Genomic DNA, 14,622 nt, shown 5'->3' on the forward strand with positions numbered 1-14,622 from the left:
GGCCGGTCTAGATGTCCTAAACCCCCAACCCTAAACTCCACCCGGTCCCTGAGGGCTGGAGCTGGGGAGACAGGACCCCCCCCCCCACGGCATAATGAAAACCAAGTCACAGTCCTGTACTTGTACATGGAGCGCCCCCAGCTTGCAGAGCTCTGCTGTCACATCCACTATCTCATCTGAGCCTCAGCTGGGAGAGGAAGAGTTAGCAGTACCTCCTCCTCATCCCCATTTTGCAGACAGGGAGCATGTTAGGCCCAGAGAGACAGAGTGACTTGCTCAGGGTCAGAGAGCAGGACTTGGAGGTAAGAGCTTCTCTGGGCCCAACTCCAAGGGCATCACTACTTGGAGTCGGCCCTGGGGTTGAGAGGGGGCTTGGGAGAGTGGAAGATAGACTGAGAGACAGGCAGAGTGAGGACAGACAGAGTTGAGGACAGATTGAGAGAGTGGTTGGCTGGGAGAGGTAGCCGCAGGGTTCCCGGCAGGGAAGAGGGGGAAGCAACAGGTCCCCTCCTCTTCTGGGGCTCCACGGGCGGCGGGGCAGGGCTCATGCAGAGGACAAGTGGGGCAGGAGCTGGCACTTACTTCGATGGTGCTGTCCAGCGATCCCACGCTGTTACGCCGCCCCCGCTTCCCTGCACCCACAAGCAAGGAGCCCAGCGTCAGAGCAGCAACCCCCCCTCCCCACCCTGCTGGGCTCCAGAGCTGGGCACCAGGTCTGGGCCCCTCCCGGGGACAGACACCCCTATTCCCTTTCCCCCGCTGAAGAGGGGGAGGTGGGGAGGAGGAGAGGTGGAGAAGGAGGAGCGAGAGGAGGAAAAGATGGAGGAGGAGGAGAGGTGGTGCCGGACAGACAGAAGAGGAAAGAGAGGAGAGGTGGAGCGGCGAGAGAGAGGGGCTAAGACTGTGGCCCCATTCGCGCTCCCTGGCCCAAACCCTGGGATCCGCCTGTTCTGACCCGGCTCCCAGGCCCCCTGCGGCGCAGCACCCAGGGCTCTGGATGAAGGCAGGGTGCGTGCACGTGTGGCGGGTGCAAGGAAGGCTGGCAGTCAGTGATAGGAGGCGAAGAGGACACCCGGTCCCACGGCTCCCCAGCCTGGGCAGGGGCCCTGGGAGACTTGCCTGCATCAGAGAGGTCTCGCAGGGAACTGCTGAGCGCTCCCCGTTTGAGCCCATCGCCTGCCCCATACGTGTCCTCCAGGCTGCTTCGGGCCAGCGTGCCGTTCACCGAGTCCTTGGCCCCTCCGGGCTGTGAGGCGTTAGGCCGCATCATACCTTTCTGCTTCTCCAGCTCCGCTGGGTGGCAGGTGGGGAGACAGGGAGCGAAGGTCAGGGACAGGAGTGAGAGGCCACCTGACTGACCCCAGCCCTCCGTGGGCCTTCCCCCTCCTCACCTTCTCTGTCCTCAGGCCTCCTGCTTCGCCCCCTGGACAGCCAAACCTCAGCTACATCTCCTAAGCACTGCGGCGCCCAGCCCGTCTCGCGCCATCTCCTCTGGCTCAGTCTTCCCTTGTCCCTCTCAGTGTCTGCTCCTCCGGCTCCTCTCCCCTTCCCTGCCTGGTCTCCCAGACCACCCCTACCTTTCAAAACTGAGCTTTACGTTGGCTGCTTTGTTCCCAGGAGGGGCGGAAGGCCCTTCGAGCCTATGGCGAAGGGCACTCATTCCAGAGCCCTCTCCATTCTCAGATACCTTGCTCCAGAGCAGAGGGCTCCTGGAAGGACAGGAGCAGGAAACCAAAGGGAATCAAATCATCTATTATGTGCCAGCAGTATGCTGGGTGCTATGTGTACTCGATCTCTCTCAATCCTTACACCAGTTCAGAGGTAAGTATTAGTAGCCAGTTTTCAGAGGAAGAAACTGAGAATCCGAGAAGTCACAGAGCTTGCCCAGGGTCATACAGCTGGAAGTGGGGGAGCCGACATTCTGGAAGCAGGTCTGCCTGAGTCCAGAGCCCGTACTCTCAGCCTTACACTCCTGCCTCCTTGCGGAGGTCACGGAGACTTCTGTCTATCACCCTCCCCTCATCCTGGCATGCTCACCCTCTCTCTGAATGTCCCCAGGGTCTCAAGGATCTGGTGAGCTGAATGAGTGACCCTGCCTTGCTGAGGAGCACAGCAGACCCTGGAACTGTGAAGGCCTCACCGAGGAGCTGTCCGCCGCCTCTGTCTCTCTGTCTCTGTCTCTGTCTCTGTCTCTCTCTTTCTCTGCCTGCCTCTTTCTCCTTAACACCATGTTACTTTACTGTGACTGCTTAGCCTGGAGAAGAGAAAACTTAGAGGGCATTGGGAGGAATGAGATGTAATCACTATTTTCCATCATATATGATCAAAATGACTTGATATGTCCCCTGGAGGCTGGGAGGATGGGTCACCAGGACTCAGCTCGGGAACTAGAATGTGGGGAGAGGAAAGGAGAGGCTGGGAAGGGGGGTAACATTTGTCGGACACCCAGGATGTTCAACACTCATGTCCTACGAACATGTAGGACACACATTCCACCTTATCTCATTGAATCTCCACAACTCTGCGAAGGAGATTTCACCACCCCAGTTTCATGTATGAAGAAATTGGGGCTCAGAGAGTCAGGCACCTTGCCCCAGTTTACCCAGATAATAAGTAGCATACCTGGCATCTGAAACTAGAGTCCTACCTCCAATACCCTGATTCTTTTCCTTGCTGCCTTTCAATAGAAGGAAGAGTTGGCTCATAATTAGGGCTTGGAATAATAATCTGAGGCTGAGAGGTTAATGAGCCCCTTGTCACTGAAGCTATTCAAGCAGAGGCTGAAGGGTTCCTGGAATGAGGGTAGGAAGGTTGGACAAGCTAACCCTCAACTCTGAGCTTCTCAGAGGACAGGATTCTTAGTGTTCGCAAGGCACTGTATCAGGAGACGGGGAAGGAGACGTGGCTGGGCTACTCACACTCCACGCGGTACTTCTCCATCTCCTGCACCTCAGCGATGGATTCTCGCAGGTCGGATGTGAAGCGCAGCCGGTCCTGGAGGCTGGGGGCGTTGAAGATGATGAGGACTTTGCGCTCCCCGCCAGGTACTGCAGACAGCAACTTGATCCCAAACTGGTAATCTGTGGGGAGGGAGGAGGTCAGGCACTTCTGTAAGGACTGAAGCAAGGTGGCTCATATGTGAAATAAGTTTTTCTAATGTCCAACTCTGACCCAGCCTCTTCTCTGCGTGAGCAGCAGCAGCAGCTCCCCTTTGCTCCAAAGCCCCCAAACTCCTGGTAGTCACGGCCCTGGTTGTAAAGGCAGACTGAACTCTGGCTGCTCTCTAGAACCCCTTTTCTCATGCCTCTACCTCTACTCACATTGCTTCTGCTGCCCAGAAGGCCACCCATCAAAGCTCCTCTGGCTTAGTCCTTCAATGCATACCATGAGCGCCATCTCTCTGGCCCACCAAAAAACATACATGCTGCAGTTCTCTGCCAGACCATGAGCTCCCCAGGGCACAAGTCATACTCCACCCTGGCCTGTCTTACATCCTGGGACCAAGTAGGTGCTTTGGAGACCTTAGCCCAGTTGTAAAGGAGTCCAAAAACTGGAGGTTGGTGTGGAGGAAGGATGAGCATGAGGGCCATGGCAAAGACTCTTGGGATGCTGGGATCCAAGAAGGGACTCACATGAATTCTGGAAGAGCTGCATGTGCATTTCCACGAGGGGAAAGGACTGACGGAAGCTGTACGTCACCAAGATCTTCTTCTTCTGGAAAATTTTGGTGACCTTCGGCAGGGGTGGGGAAAAAGACAAGAGGCAGGGTTTGGGGTGGGGAATTTCCACATGGCACCTATTGCTTGCAGCTGCCCTCCCCTCTCCCCCACCGCCACTAACAGACATATACACACAAACACACATACCCACAAGCTGGGGAGAACTGAAGCTTGTGGAGCGGAACAGGAAAGACGGGAGAAAAATGCAAGTTCCTGATGTAATGATGACGCACAACAGGCACTTTCGATTTTTACAGGAACTAACTGAATGCTGCTCCCTCCAGGAAGCCTGTTCTAACACCTCACATAGATTTCCCGCCATTTTCTCAGCTTTCAGAGTGCTAGGCTTTAGGAGAGTGCTCTGAGTGTGTGATTGCTGGACTGGGAGCGCCAAGAGGAGTCTGGTTTTCATGTATCTTGTCCACCTGGACCAGACCCGGGGCACATTAGCAATCTTCAGTAAAGCAATGTATAGAGTTAACGAGTCTCCTTCTCAACAACCCAAGGTCTTTATCAAGTACTTGGGCACTCTGGGCTGAGCTAACATAGGCTGTAAACACCTCAGACCACCTGCAAATGGCGCTTAAAAGCACATGATTTGATTTCAGGATGGTTACAGTGCACAGTTATGCGAAGCATCTTTTTAGCCCTTCAGACTGTGAGTTCCCCGAGAACGAGGACCGAGTCTCCCTCATCTCTGGGAACCCAGTGCCTAGCATGGGGCTGGGCACCCACAGGTGTCAGCACATGATGGATGGTGAAACATTTACTCAATACCTGCGTGGGCCAGGCCCTCCTCTGGGTTAGGCTAGTCCGCATCTAACCTCTTATTTCATCCCCATGACAACCCTGAGATAGGGATTAGCTCCACTTCACGGAGGAGGAAATAAAGGCTCAGAGAGGGCACTGGAGGAGCTTCATCTAAAGCAGCAATTCTCAACTAGAGGTGACTTTGCCCTCCAGAGGACATTTATCAATGTCTGGAGACATTGTTAGTTGAGGAGTACTACTGCTATCTAGTAGGTAGAGACCAGGGATGCCGTTAAACATGCTACAATGCACAGGACAGCTCTCACAACAAAGTATCCCACATCTGCCCCAAATGTCAATAGTGCCGAGGTTGTGAGACCTGCTCTAAAGGAGAGAAGACCAAGGGAGGACAGGTCACTGTCCTCAAACCCCTGAGGAGCTGTCTCAGAGCAGAGGGAGAACACTTGTTCTCTGTGATCCCAAGGGTTGAGTGAAGATTATTGAAGGAAACCCACTGGGAGACAGATTCTAGCAGTCAGAGCTGTCTGAACGGGAAACTGGCTGCCTTGGAGGAAGGCAGCCTTCTGTGCCTGCACTCATGCAAGCAGAAAGCCATGCAGGAAGCTGGCTCTTCCGTGGGGCAAGAGGTTGGACAGGAGACCCTGAACTTCCCTTCCCACCTGCAGAGTCCTAAGAGCCCTAGTTCTAAAAGACACACGTCTACACTGGTGATGAGCTCGGTTTTAAGAATCACTTCAAGCAGCCCGACCACCGGAAGGTTTCAGACTGACCGCAGGGTCACAGGTTCACTTCCTCCAGCCAACCCACTGGGCTATTGAGGTAGGCAGGGACTTTTTCTACCACTTCCCAGATTGTACGCCTGTCATCTGCCCTGGTCCTCACATTTTCTGCCCCCATGTGGCTGTCACTACCTCCAAATGGATCCTCCAAATGGTGAAGTAAAGGAGGGGCAGAGCCACTCAGATCACATGGCAGAGCTCCTTACCTGCCACGCCTCCACCCACCAATGTTAATATGGTTCACACCAGACCCGGGGTCCAAGCTCACCACCTTCCCTCCTTCTCCCCTCAGTGCTCATACCACAAGGAGATCGTTGAAGAGGAAGACCTCTCGCTGATGCAACCCTAGCCTCTGTGGGCGGTTTGGATCTGGCACCTCATAGAGCTGGCAGCAGCAAACCAGTCGACGGTGAGGAAGAGACAGGACCTAGATAGGCATGAAGAAATAGGTGTCCACAAGGCCAGCCCACCAGCTTCAGGCATCTTAACATTAACTGCAAGAGGAAGTTCACCTCTGGTACATATCACTGTCACTCTGACACAAGGAGTCTAAGCAACTAAGCCTCGGCTTATCTTTGTCCCTGCAGCTCCCTGTGTCTGGAATGCCTTTCTTGCCCAGCTCCCTATGGCCACATTCCACCCCTCCTCCAAACCCCAGTTCCAGGGTTCTCTTTTCCAAGAAGTCATTCCTGATCTCCCTGGGCTGAAAATGACCTCTCCCTCCCGTGTACTCCCCTAAATTAACCTAACTATAAGGTGAAGGTATTGTGCCTTTGTCTGACACCTCCCCACCCAGTCTGTGAGTGCTTCCAAGGACAGAGACCACATCTTATTCATATCTGTGTCCCCAGTGCCAATCGAAATGCTGGGCTCAGTGGAAAGGCATCTGTAAATGTTTGTTGACTAAAAGACTAGAGTGTGTTCTTGGCTTTGGTCATCAGCTAATTATTATCTTGGCTGCTCACTTGGGATGGACAGGCAAAACCAGAGGTGTGAAGGATGCTAATGTTTATACACACCCATGATGTGCCTTGCCATGTGCCAGATGCATTCCCATAGAGCATCTCACTCAACCCGCCCCACCACCCCTGAGGAATGCATCACCACCCACTCCATTCGGCAGTTGAGGGGAGCCTGGGGCTCAGAGAGGGGCATGGACTCACCTCCCAAACCCTGTCCCTTCTGCAGTCTCCCAAGGCGCTTACCGGTTTCTTGCCCACAATCATGCGCTCCACAGCCTGCACCTGGGACACGTGGTCATCGTTGGTCCGCAGCTCGCGCCCCTGGATGCGCTGGTAAATACCCACCAGGAGGTCTCGGGGGATGTCTTCACCGTTGTCAACCCCTGGGTGAAGGGAATACACAGGAATATATAGTATACATGTGGGCAGTGGGTGGCAGGGATTCTCCACAACACCCCACACCCAAGCGTGGGCCATAACAATGGCCAAGACTGAAGGGAGTGGGCACCCTCGGTCCCTTGGTCAGGATCGGGCCAAGAAAGGCGCCCTTCAAGATAGTCAGTTGCTTTCTTCCCCAGGGTGGGGATTTTGTCTAAACAACTCAGAGTACAGTGTGACTAAAACAATCAGACACTTTTTTTGGCCTTTCTAACTAGCAAAAATAATGTTAAATGATAATATCCAGTGTTAGTAAGAGTTCAGGGAAGCAGGCAGATATACTAACGTAACTATTTTGGAAGGCAATTTGGCAAGCCTAAGTATTCAGTGATTCCTCTTCTAGGAACCTACTCTAAGGAATTACTCAGAAATATGTGCAAAGATATATGTATAAGTACAACTTATGGGAAAAATTTGAAACAACCTAAGTTCTAACAGCAGAAGAATACTTAAGTAAAGTTGAGTATACCTGTTTCATAAAATAACTTACAGCTATTAAAAATTTGATGTCTATCAAAAAAGCATGAGAAAATTCCTGTAGCAAGTTAAGTGAAAAGAGCAAGATAATAAATTGCATGTACAGCCTGATCTTAACTGTATAAAAAGGTACATATGCACAGGAAAAAAAGACTAGAATACACCAAAATATCAACCATGGTTGCCTCTAGGGGGCAGAATTTTGGATGGTTAAAATTTTTAATAACTTGCTATATTTCTAAAATTTCCAGAATGAGCAGGTATTTATTTCATTTGTTTGTTTGCTTATTTATTTAATAATTGGAGGGGGAAATATATACACATATACATACATATATAAAATATGTATATGTGTGTATATGTATATATGTATACACACATACATATACACACATATACACACACACACACACACAAAGAGAAAGAGAGAGAGATAGAGAGAGAGACAGGGAGGGGGGAAGGGAGAATGGATGAAATGAATGAAGGAACGAACGAATGACGAATGGCAGGATTCTGGGAGACAGCTCCAGATGGCCTCTGATCTGTCTAATTCCCTCCTCTCAAGTCTACCATCCTTCTGATTGTCTGCTGAGCGAAACACACTCACTCTTCTCTCTAAACCTTCTGCTAAAGAAAATGTTTTCTCCTTTGGAAATGCCACACCTCCTCCTTGGACACCAGGTGCTAAAGGAACAGCCTTCATCACACCGCCTTTTTACCTCAGCTGCCAGAGAGCTTAGAGCCCAATCGTGCAAACCGCGACAGTCAGCAAATTTGTCTTGTCTGTTTGTTTTCCCTCAATTATACTTCCCTCTTTCATTTCTGTTTAAATAATCCTAACATCTGTGCCATTTTTAGTAGGCTGCTCTTTGGTGAGAGGCAGGGGTTGACATCGATACAATAAACCGAGAAAAAAGGTCAAGGTGACACCTTTCATCTGGCACTCAAGGCTGCTGTATACTGGTTCCAACTGACCTTACCAACTGGATTGTCCACCCCCTCTTGATTGTTCTCCAAACAACTTTACGTTTTCCTACCTCTGTGCCTTTGTTATTCTTACTGCTAGGTAAGCCTCCTCTATCACTGTTCCATCACATTATCTGTGCCTTCAAGAACCACCTGAAAATGAAAATACTGCTTCCTCCAGGAAGCATGTTGGAGGTAGGCTCTCTCTCCCCTGAGCTCTGACTGTACTTTTGGCCTGTCTGACATCACAGTTCACTTCCTGTCTTGTGCTGGGTATCTCTCCCACAAACCGGGAGCCCTCTTAGGGCAGGGACTGTGGCAGATGCCCCTCCCCAGTCCTTAGCGCCCACCACAGGGACTGGTACACATGAGGCACCCAGTGTCAACTGCCTGGCTGGTTGGTGGAGTGAATAAATGAATGCATAAGTGGAGGAAAGGGTACCTAAAATAAACGAGTCTTTATGGGCATAAATAAACAAGGGAGGGAAAGAGCGAGTGATGAGTAAACAGACATGTGAGTGAATCAGTGTAAGTTCCGTAAGAGCCAGGGCTTGCACCTCCTGTTCAGGACCTCCTGTTCAGTCAGTATTCAGTGTGGGAATGAATGGATGGACAAATGACTATTTGAGTGAATTAACAAGTAAATGCTGTGGGCACATCCAGCCTTGGCAGAAATTCAGATTAATTTCCAGGGAGCAGATGTGATCTCCCTCTTCCTTCCCCACCCCTGCCACCCAGCCCACTTTCCCTTCCCAGGTAAAAGACAGGGAAAGCTGATGGGGAGGTCTGGGGTCACCTCTCAGGTTCTTGATGAAGTCATCTAGTTTCATCTTGCGTTCAGCCTTGACGCTGGGACTGTACATATCGGTATTGAGAAGGATGATGGCAAAAGCAAGGATGAAAATGGTGTCTGGATTCCGGAACTGGCGCACGAGAGCTGGGTTACACACACAGTACCGCTGGCTGCAGGACAGGAGGGGTCAGGGCCAGGGTCAGGCACCAGTAATTTCCACCTACCCACTATCCTCCCATCTGGCACCACCAACTCCTTCCTCCAAGACATACTCCCAAACCCTTTGGGTCTCTTGTCTTTCTGCAGGGTTTCCTCAAGACTACACGTAAAAATCACCACCGCTACCTTTCATGGAGCTTTGCCAGGGGATTTATGTACATCATCTCATGTAATCCTATCACAGTCCTGCAAGGTAGCTAGTAGCAGCCCCATTTTACAGATGAAGTGACTGAGGTCCAAAGTGGTAAGGTAACTTGCCCAAGGCAGCAGAGCTGATAAATGGTGAAACCAGGATGAAAATGCAGATCTTTCTGACTACAAAGCAAATCCTTCTCCCATGTTGGGAAACAAGCTCTCAGTAACTCTTCTGTTTCTCCTCTAAATACCTCAAAGTAGTGGAGCCAGGATTTATACCCAGGTCTGATGCCTGATCCCCGAAGCATTCACAGAGGAAGATAATAGTTAAGGGCATGGGTCATGGAGTCAGACACATGAGTTCAAATCCTGGTTCCACTGCTTATTCACCACATGACTCTGGGCTAGTTACTTACCTTCTCTAAACTTCCTATTTCTCATCTGCAAAATGGGAATAATAAGAGAAGCACCTACCTCACCAGGTTGTTGTGAGTATTCACTGAAATAATCATGTAAAGTGTCCAGCTCAGTACCCAATATCTGGTGAGTACAGTATCAGCTCAATGAATACGAGCTGTTGTTGCTGATGCTGTTGTCATTTGTTGGATGCCCATGTCCCAGATGCTGAGCTGGATACTTTAGGCACATTACCTCTGATCCTCACAACTGCCTTGCAAGATAGGATTTATAACTTCCATTTTCTGGTTAAGAAAGTATAAGGCTCAGAGAGGTGACTTGTAGACACATCCTACACTGCTCCCCAAAGTAGGGAAGGGCAGCTTCAGGAGTGGGAAGTGGGCACACCTGAAGGCTTCGATGAGTCGTTCCACCTTCTGGGCCTCACCCTGAACCCGGATATGGGATTGGAACTTCCGGAGTGCGTCATCCAAATCCATGGAGGAGAAGTCCATCTCATCCACCACACAGCTGAGGAGCAGAGAAGGGTGTGTGGCACTCTCAATTTCCCTGCAGAAAACCTCTGACCCACCTTGACCTGCTCCAATGAACCAACACCCCCACTGATAGACTTCCAAAATCTGGACCTGTGGCCTAAGCAAGTACTTATGAGGATAGAACGTCTGAAATGGAATCCATCCCAAAAAGTCCAGGCCAGACACATGGTTACTAACGGTCTGTTCCGTCAACCCACTCATATCAGGGATGGGAAAACTGAGGCTCAAAGCAGGCCAAAGGACAAGCATGCCTTGCCTGGGGCCACCCAGAAGACTCTAGGACTAGTTCCAAGAGAGATCAGATCTCTTTGCGGCAGAGAGGTATGGGAGCAGGAAGGTCTATTCATCCTGTTTTGCAAAGTTTATCTCCCTCCTGCCCTCCTTTTCCAGGAACCCCTGGCCCAGTCTGCCCCAGCCTGGGGTCCTCACTCCAACACGTCTCTGTTGAACTGCTTCTGCCGGTTCCCTAGGAATTCCCCTATCATCTGCCGGCTCAGGCCTTTCCGTTCCAGGATGAAGTGAGCCACTCCCACCGGCGTGTCTGACAGGAAGCCCCGCTCGATCAGATACTGGATACCCTTCTCTGGCTTCCTGCAGAAAGAGGGGAGGTAGATGAGATTGTCCTCCTGGAACTCTGCCCCCGTCCCATTTCTTGAACTAATTTTGGGCCCAACCGTGTCCTCAGAGAACTAAGGAAGTCGAATATATAACTTGGTCCACTCCCTTCATGGTACAGGTGAGAAAACTGAGGACCAAGGAGAAGAAGACAGTTTCCCATTTCACAGTGCTTCAAAATTCCAAGGTATCCTCAACCCAACTTCCTCCTGCACTGGAGCCACACTACAATTGAAAGAAAATTAAGATCTAATGAGAGCCTGCTGTGTGCCAGGACCTTTGATATTCCTCAGAGGCACTGAGAGTCCTGGGAGAAAGCCTGAGTTCCAGGCTAAGTCCTTCTCCCTGAGTCACAGACCCTCAGAGTAGGAGAGAAGTGAAAAGATTACTTTGTCCGCATCCCACACCCCACTCAGACAGGTATCACCCAGCCTCTGTGAGTGTTTCTATAGACAAGCTGCTCCCTATTTTCCACTAGACCATATCTGGGTCTGAGCTATCCCATATTCAGAACCCCAGAGCCTTAGGGTCCTACGAGGCTAGAATTTGGAAGACTTTGGTGCCACAGGAGTCTCAGATCCATCACTTACTACGCATGACTTGGGACAATTCCCTTTACTTCTCCAAGCCTCAGTTCCTTCTCTATAAAATAGGGACACGACTACCAACCTTCCTGAGTTATCCTGAGAACTAAATATAGACGGCCATGTCTCATAGGCTATGAAGATGTAAGGCATTTGTTTTCTAATTATTTTCTAATCAAACGTCACACTCCCATTCCACTGCTAAGCACCTGGCACAAGACCAGGTACCTAGAAAGAGCTCGGTCCTGGTCACTGACTAGTCCAACACAGCACCCTGCCCCCAACACCTCAAATATCCACACCCTGCTAGTTAATAGATAGAAACACTGAAGCCCAAGGAAGGGACACACCTTGCCCAGGGCTACCCAGTGAGTCTGGCCCAAGTCTCCCGTTTCTGAGAACAGGGTTCTTCATACACCACATCGCCTCCCTACCAAAAAGGGAAGGTGGGCGACCCAAAGTTCAGAATCCATCCTATAGACAGAGAACTAGGGGCCAGAGAGGGAAGCATCTCACCCAAGATGACACAGCCAGTCAGAAGCGGAACTAGGACCAGAACTGCCTCTCATGGGGGTGAGGGCAGCTTTCTACTGTTGTCACCCTGTTGCCAATTCTTTTCCCTGAACAGCTGAAGAGAAACACCATCCACAAAATGGGAGGATGGTGGCAGCAGGATCACTGCCTCCAGGGGTCAAAGTGTCCGCAGCACAGTAGGAAGGGGCGAGGGAGTGGGAACGAGAGCACGTACTTATTGAAGAGGTTGAGGCCGATTCGGTAGTGCCGCCTCTGCACCACGTCGTTGTTGAAGGCTGGCGAGTCCCAGCTGTGCCTGGTCTCCCGCTGGTAAGTCTGCTTGCACAGGCCGGTGGCTGGAGGCTCCCTCAGGCTGTCCCGCGAAGAGGAGCCAGAGCTGCAGTTGATGGTCTCGTTGGAATTGCTGGAGCTCTCAAGGCTCTCGTTATCTCCACCATCAGAGTTTTCGCCTGCTGCCTCGCACTTCCCCAACCTCCGACCCCCAGCCACACCACTGGGCCCAGTGCCACTGTTGGGGGCTGGTGGCAGGGGCCCTGGCGGGGCTGGGGCTGGGCCCTCTGGGGCTGGGTAGTGGCGGTGTGGGATCGGGGCCCTGCCTGGTGGCCCCTTGTGCTTCAGGGTCCCATGGGGGCTGCAGCCATCAGCCTCATACACGAGCTGACGGTGGACAGAGCCGCGATCTGAGCGGTCACTCAGGTCCACGGAGCTGTCACTAGGAGGCTCAATAGTAAGCAGGGGAAGGTGGGCAGCTCGCAGCCGGAAATCCCGACATTCCAAGCACCCAGGACCCCTGCGAGTGCCTTCCTCACGGCTACCATCTTCCCGGGTCCCTGGTGGCACTGGTGGAGGAACTGGTGGGAGAGGGGCGGGTGCCCAGAACTCAGGCCGGCCCTGGGGTGGGGGCTCTGTGCTGGGCAGTCGCTCAGGGGATGGTGGGGGAACTGGGTCATCCAAGTAGAGGGGAAGGTCACTGAAGGATGTGGCCGAGCTGTCCTCTTGCTGTTCCTTCGACTCTCGCTTCTCCAGCTGGGCTGACCCTGGCTCCTCAGACATGGGCCCCGATGGGTGGCAGTTCAAGGCCTCGTCAATGGATTCAGCCAGAGACTTTACCTGTATGGGAGAAAAGGGGAGGAGGGAAAGGGAGGAAAGATGAAGGATGGTGGGATGGTGGGATGGTGGAAGGGTGGGAATGAGGGAGGGAGGGAAAGAAAAAGGGGGGAATCTTCCTGGTGGGGCAGCCAAAAAGAGGGCTTCCCCTCCCTGACCTCCACAGATTCTCTGCAGCATATAAAATAACTCCCAGGGAGCCACTGTGAGCTCACAGGAGCTGGAACTAATGCCCACAAGTTCCCTTCTCAGATATCCCAATACCTCCTTCATGTCCATGTAGACCCAAGCCAAATGCCACCTCTTCCCTGATCCAAGCCACATTCCTGCCTCTGCCTTCCCTTAGGGTAAACCAAAATCCCAGCTGCCTCTGGGCTCCCAGAGCCCTCTGTCTGGTTCTCTCTTAGGAAATACATAATATTTAGCCTCGAGAATCTGGACCATTGCTAGTAACTCTGCCTCACTATGGTTTTCAGTCTCCAAACTGGCCCCTAATGATCCCTGCCTCCTGGTATTCACACCCTCGTGTACCATAGCGTCCCAGGGTTGGTCTATGGGACTGACAGCATCCGGCAGAAGTGATGGGATGTCACTTCTGAGATTAGGTTATGAAAGACGGCAGCTTCCATCCTGAGCACTCTTGCTCACTTGTGCTCCCTCTGTTAGACCCCTCACTCTGGGGAAAGCCACACCGTGAGCAGTCCTATAGAGACAGGGCCCACGTGGTAAGGCCCTGAATCCTCCTGCCAACAGCCAAGAAAGTGAGCTTGGAAGCAGACCCATCAGCCCCAGTCAAGTCTTCAGAGACTACAGTCCTGCCCTACAGCTTGATCACAGCTTCATGAGAGACCCTGAACCAGAACCACCAGTCAAGCCACTCTGAGATTCCTGGCCCTCAAAAACTATTTGTTGTTTAAGCTCAGTCTTTACATTCAGTTTTAAGCTACTAAATTTTGGGGTCATTTGTTACGCAGCAATAGATAATGAATACACTTCCCCATCAGACTTGAATAGCACTGAGAGTTGGGCCCAGGCCAGACTGTGAGCCCAATGCTCCATTACCCCCTTGAGGGATGGGTCCAGGCCAGGTTTCTCTCTTTTTAGCTCAGCTCGACACATTGCTTGACACAGAAGAGATGTTCAATTAAATGTGCTGTATGAATGAATAAATGACTGATTTAGATCTTCCCTTTAATACTTCTTTCCTTCCCTCTACCCGCCCCTGCCCACCCCCCCCCCCCGCCCCCAACACACCTCCAGGGAAGCATGCCCAGGTTTATGGCAGGGCCAGATCACAGAGGTTAGAGCAGAATGATTTCTTCTCTTATAAACTTTCTTTCATTCATTCATTCAACAATTTCTGCCAAATACCTCTTTGGTTTTAGGAAGGAAACTAACGTACTTAGCAGCTACCATGTACTACGTGCTTTCAGATATACTACCTAGCTGAACTGAACCTTCCAAACAGCTCTAAAAAGAAGGTCTTATCTCCATTTTATTGATCATGTTTCAGTGGGGTTAAACAGTTTGCCCAAGGTCACATAGCTCGGAAATAGCAAAACTGGGATTT

General features: G+C 51.5%; 1 protein-coding gene across 7 annotated transcripts in view; it reads right to left on the minus strand.

Moving 5' to 3' along the window:
* IQSEC2 (IQ motif and Sec7 domain ArfGEF 2) overlaps nucleotides 1-14,622 on the minus strand; it is an 82,855-nt gene that overhangs the window by 9,176 nt on the left and 59,057 nt on the right. For 6 of the 7 annotated variants that reach the window (XM_082445100.1, XM_082445099.1, XM_082445103.1 and 3 more), the window contains 10 exons: nucleotides 12,160-13,055; nucleotides 10,642-10,803; nucleotides 10,064-10,186; nucleotides 8,909-9,075; nucleotides 6,475-6,614; nucleotides 5,571-5,696; nucleotides 3,633-3,732; nucleotides 2,919-3,080; nucleotides 1,120-1,293; nucleotides 583-632 (listed from right to left, as the gene is read on the minus strand). In XM_082445100.1, the coding sequence (XP_082301226.1) occupies nucleotides 583-632; nucleotides 1,120-1,293; nucleotides 2,919-3,080; nucleotides 3,633-3,732; nucleotides 5,571-5,696; nucleotides 6,475-6,614; nucleotides 8,909-9,075; nucleotides 10,064-10,186; nucleotides 10,642-10,803; nucleotides 12,160-13,055 (2,100 nt within the window). The remainder of the gene's footprint in view (nucleotides 1-582; nucleotides 633-1,119; nucleotides 1,294-2,918; nucleotides 3,081-3,632; nucleotides 3,733-5,570; nucleotides 5,697-6,474; nucleotides 6,615-8,908; nucleotides 9,076-10,063; nucleotides 10,187-10,641; nucleotides 10,804-12,159; nucleotides 13,056-14,622) is intronic. The other variant, XM_082445105.1, reaches the window with a different exon arrangement.

Source organism: Balaenoptera physalus (assembly GCF_965194825.1).
Source record: "Balaenoptera physalus genome assembly, chromosome: X".
Taxonomy (NCBI): domain Eukaryota; kingdom Metazoa; phylum Chordata; class Mammalia; order Artiodactyla; family Balaenopteridae; genus Balaenoptera; species Balaenoptera physalus.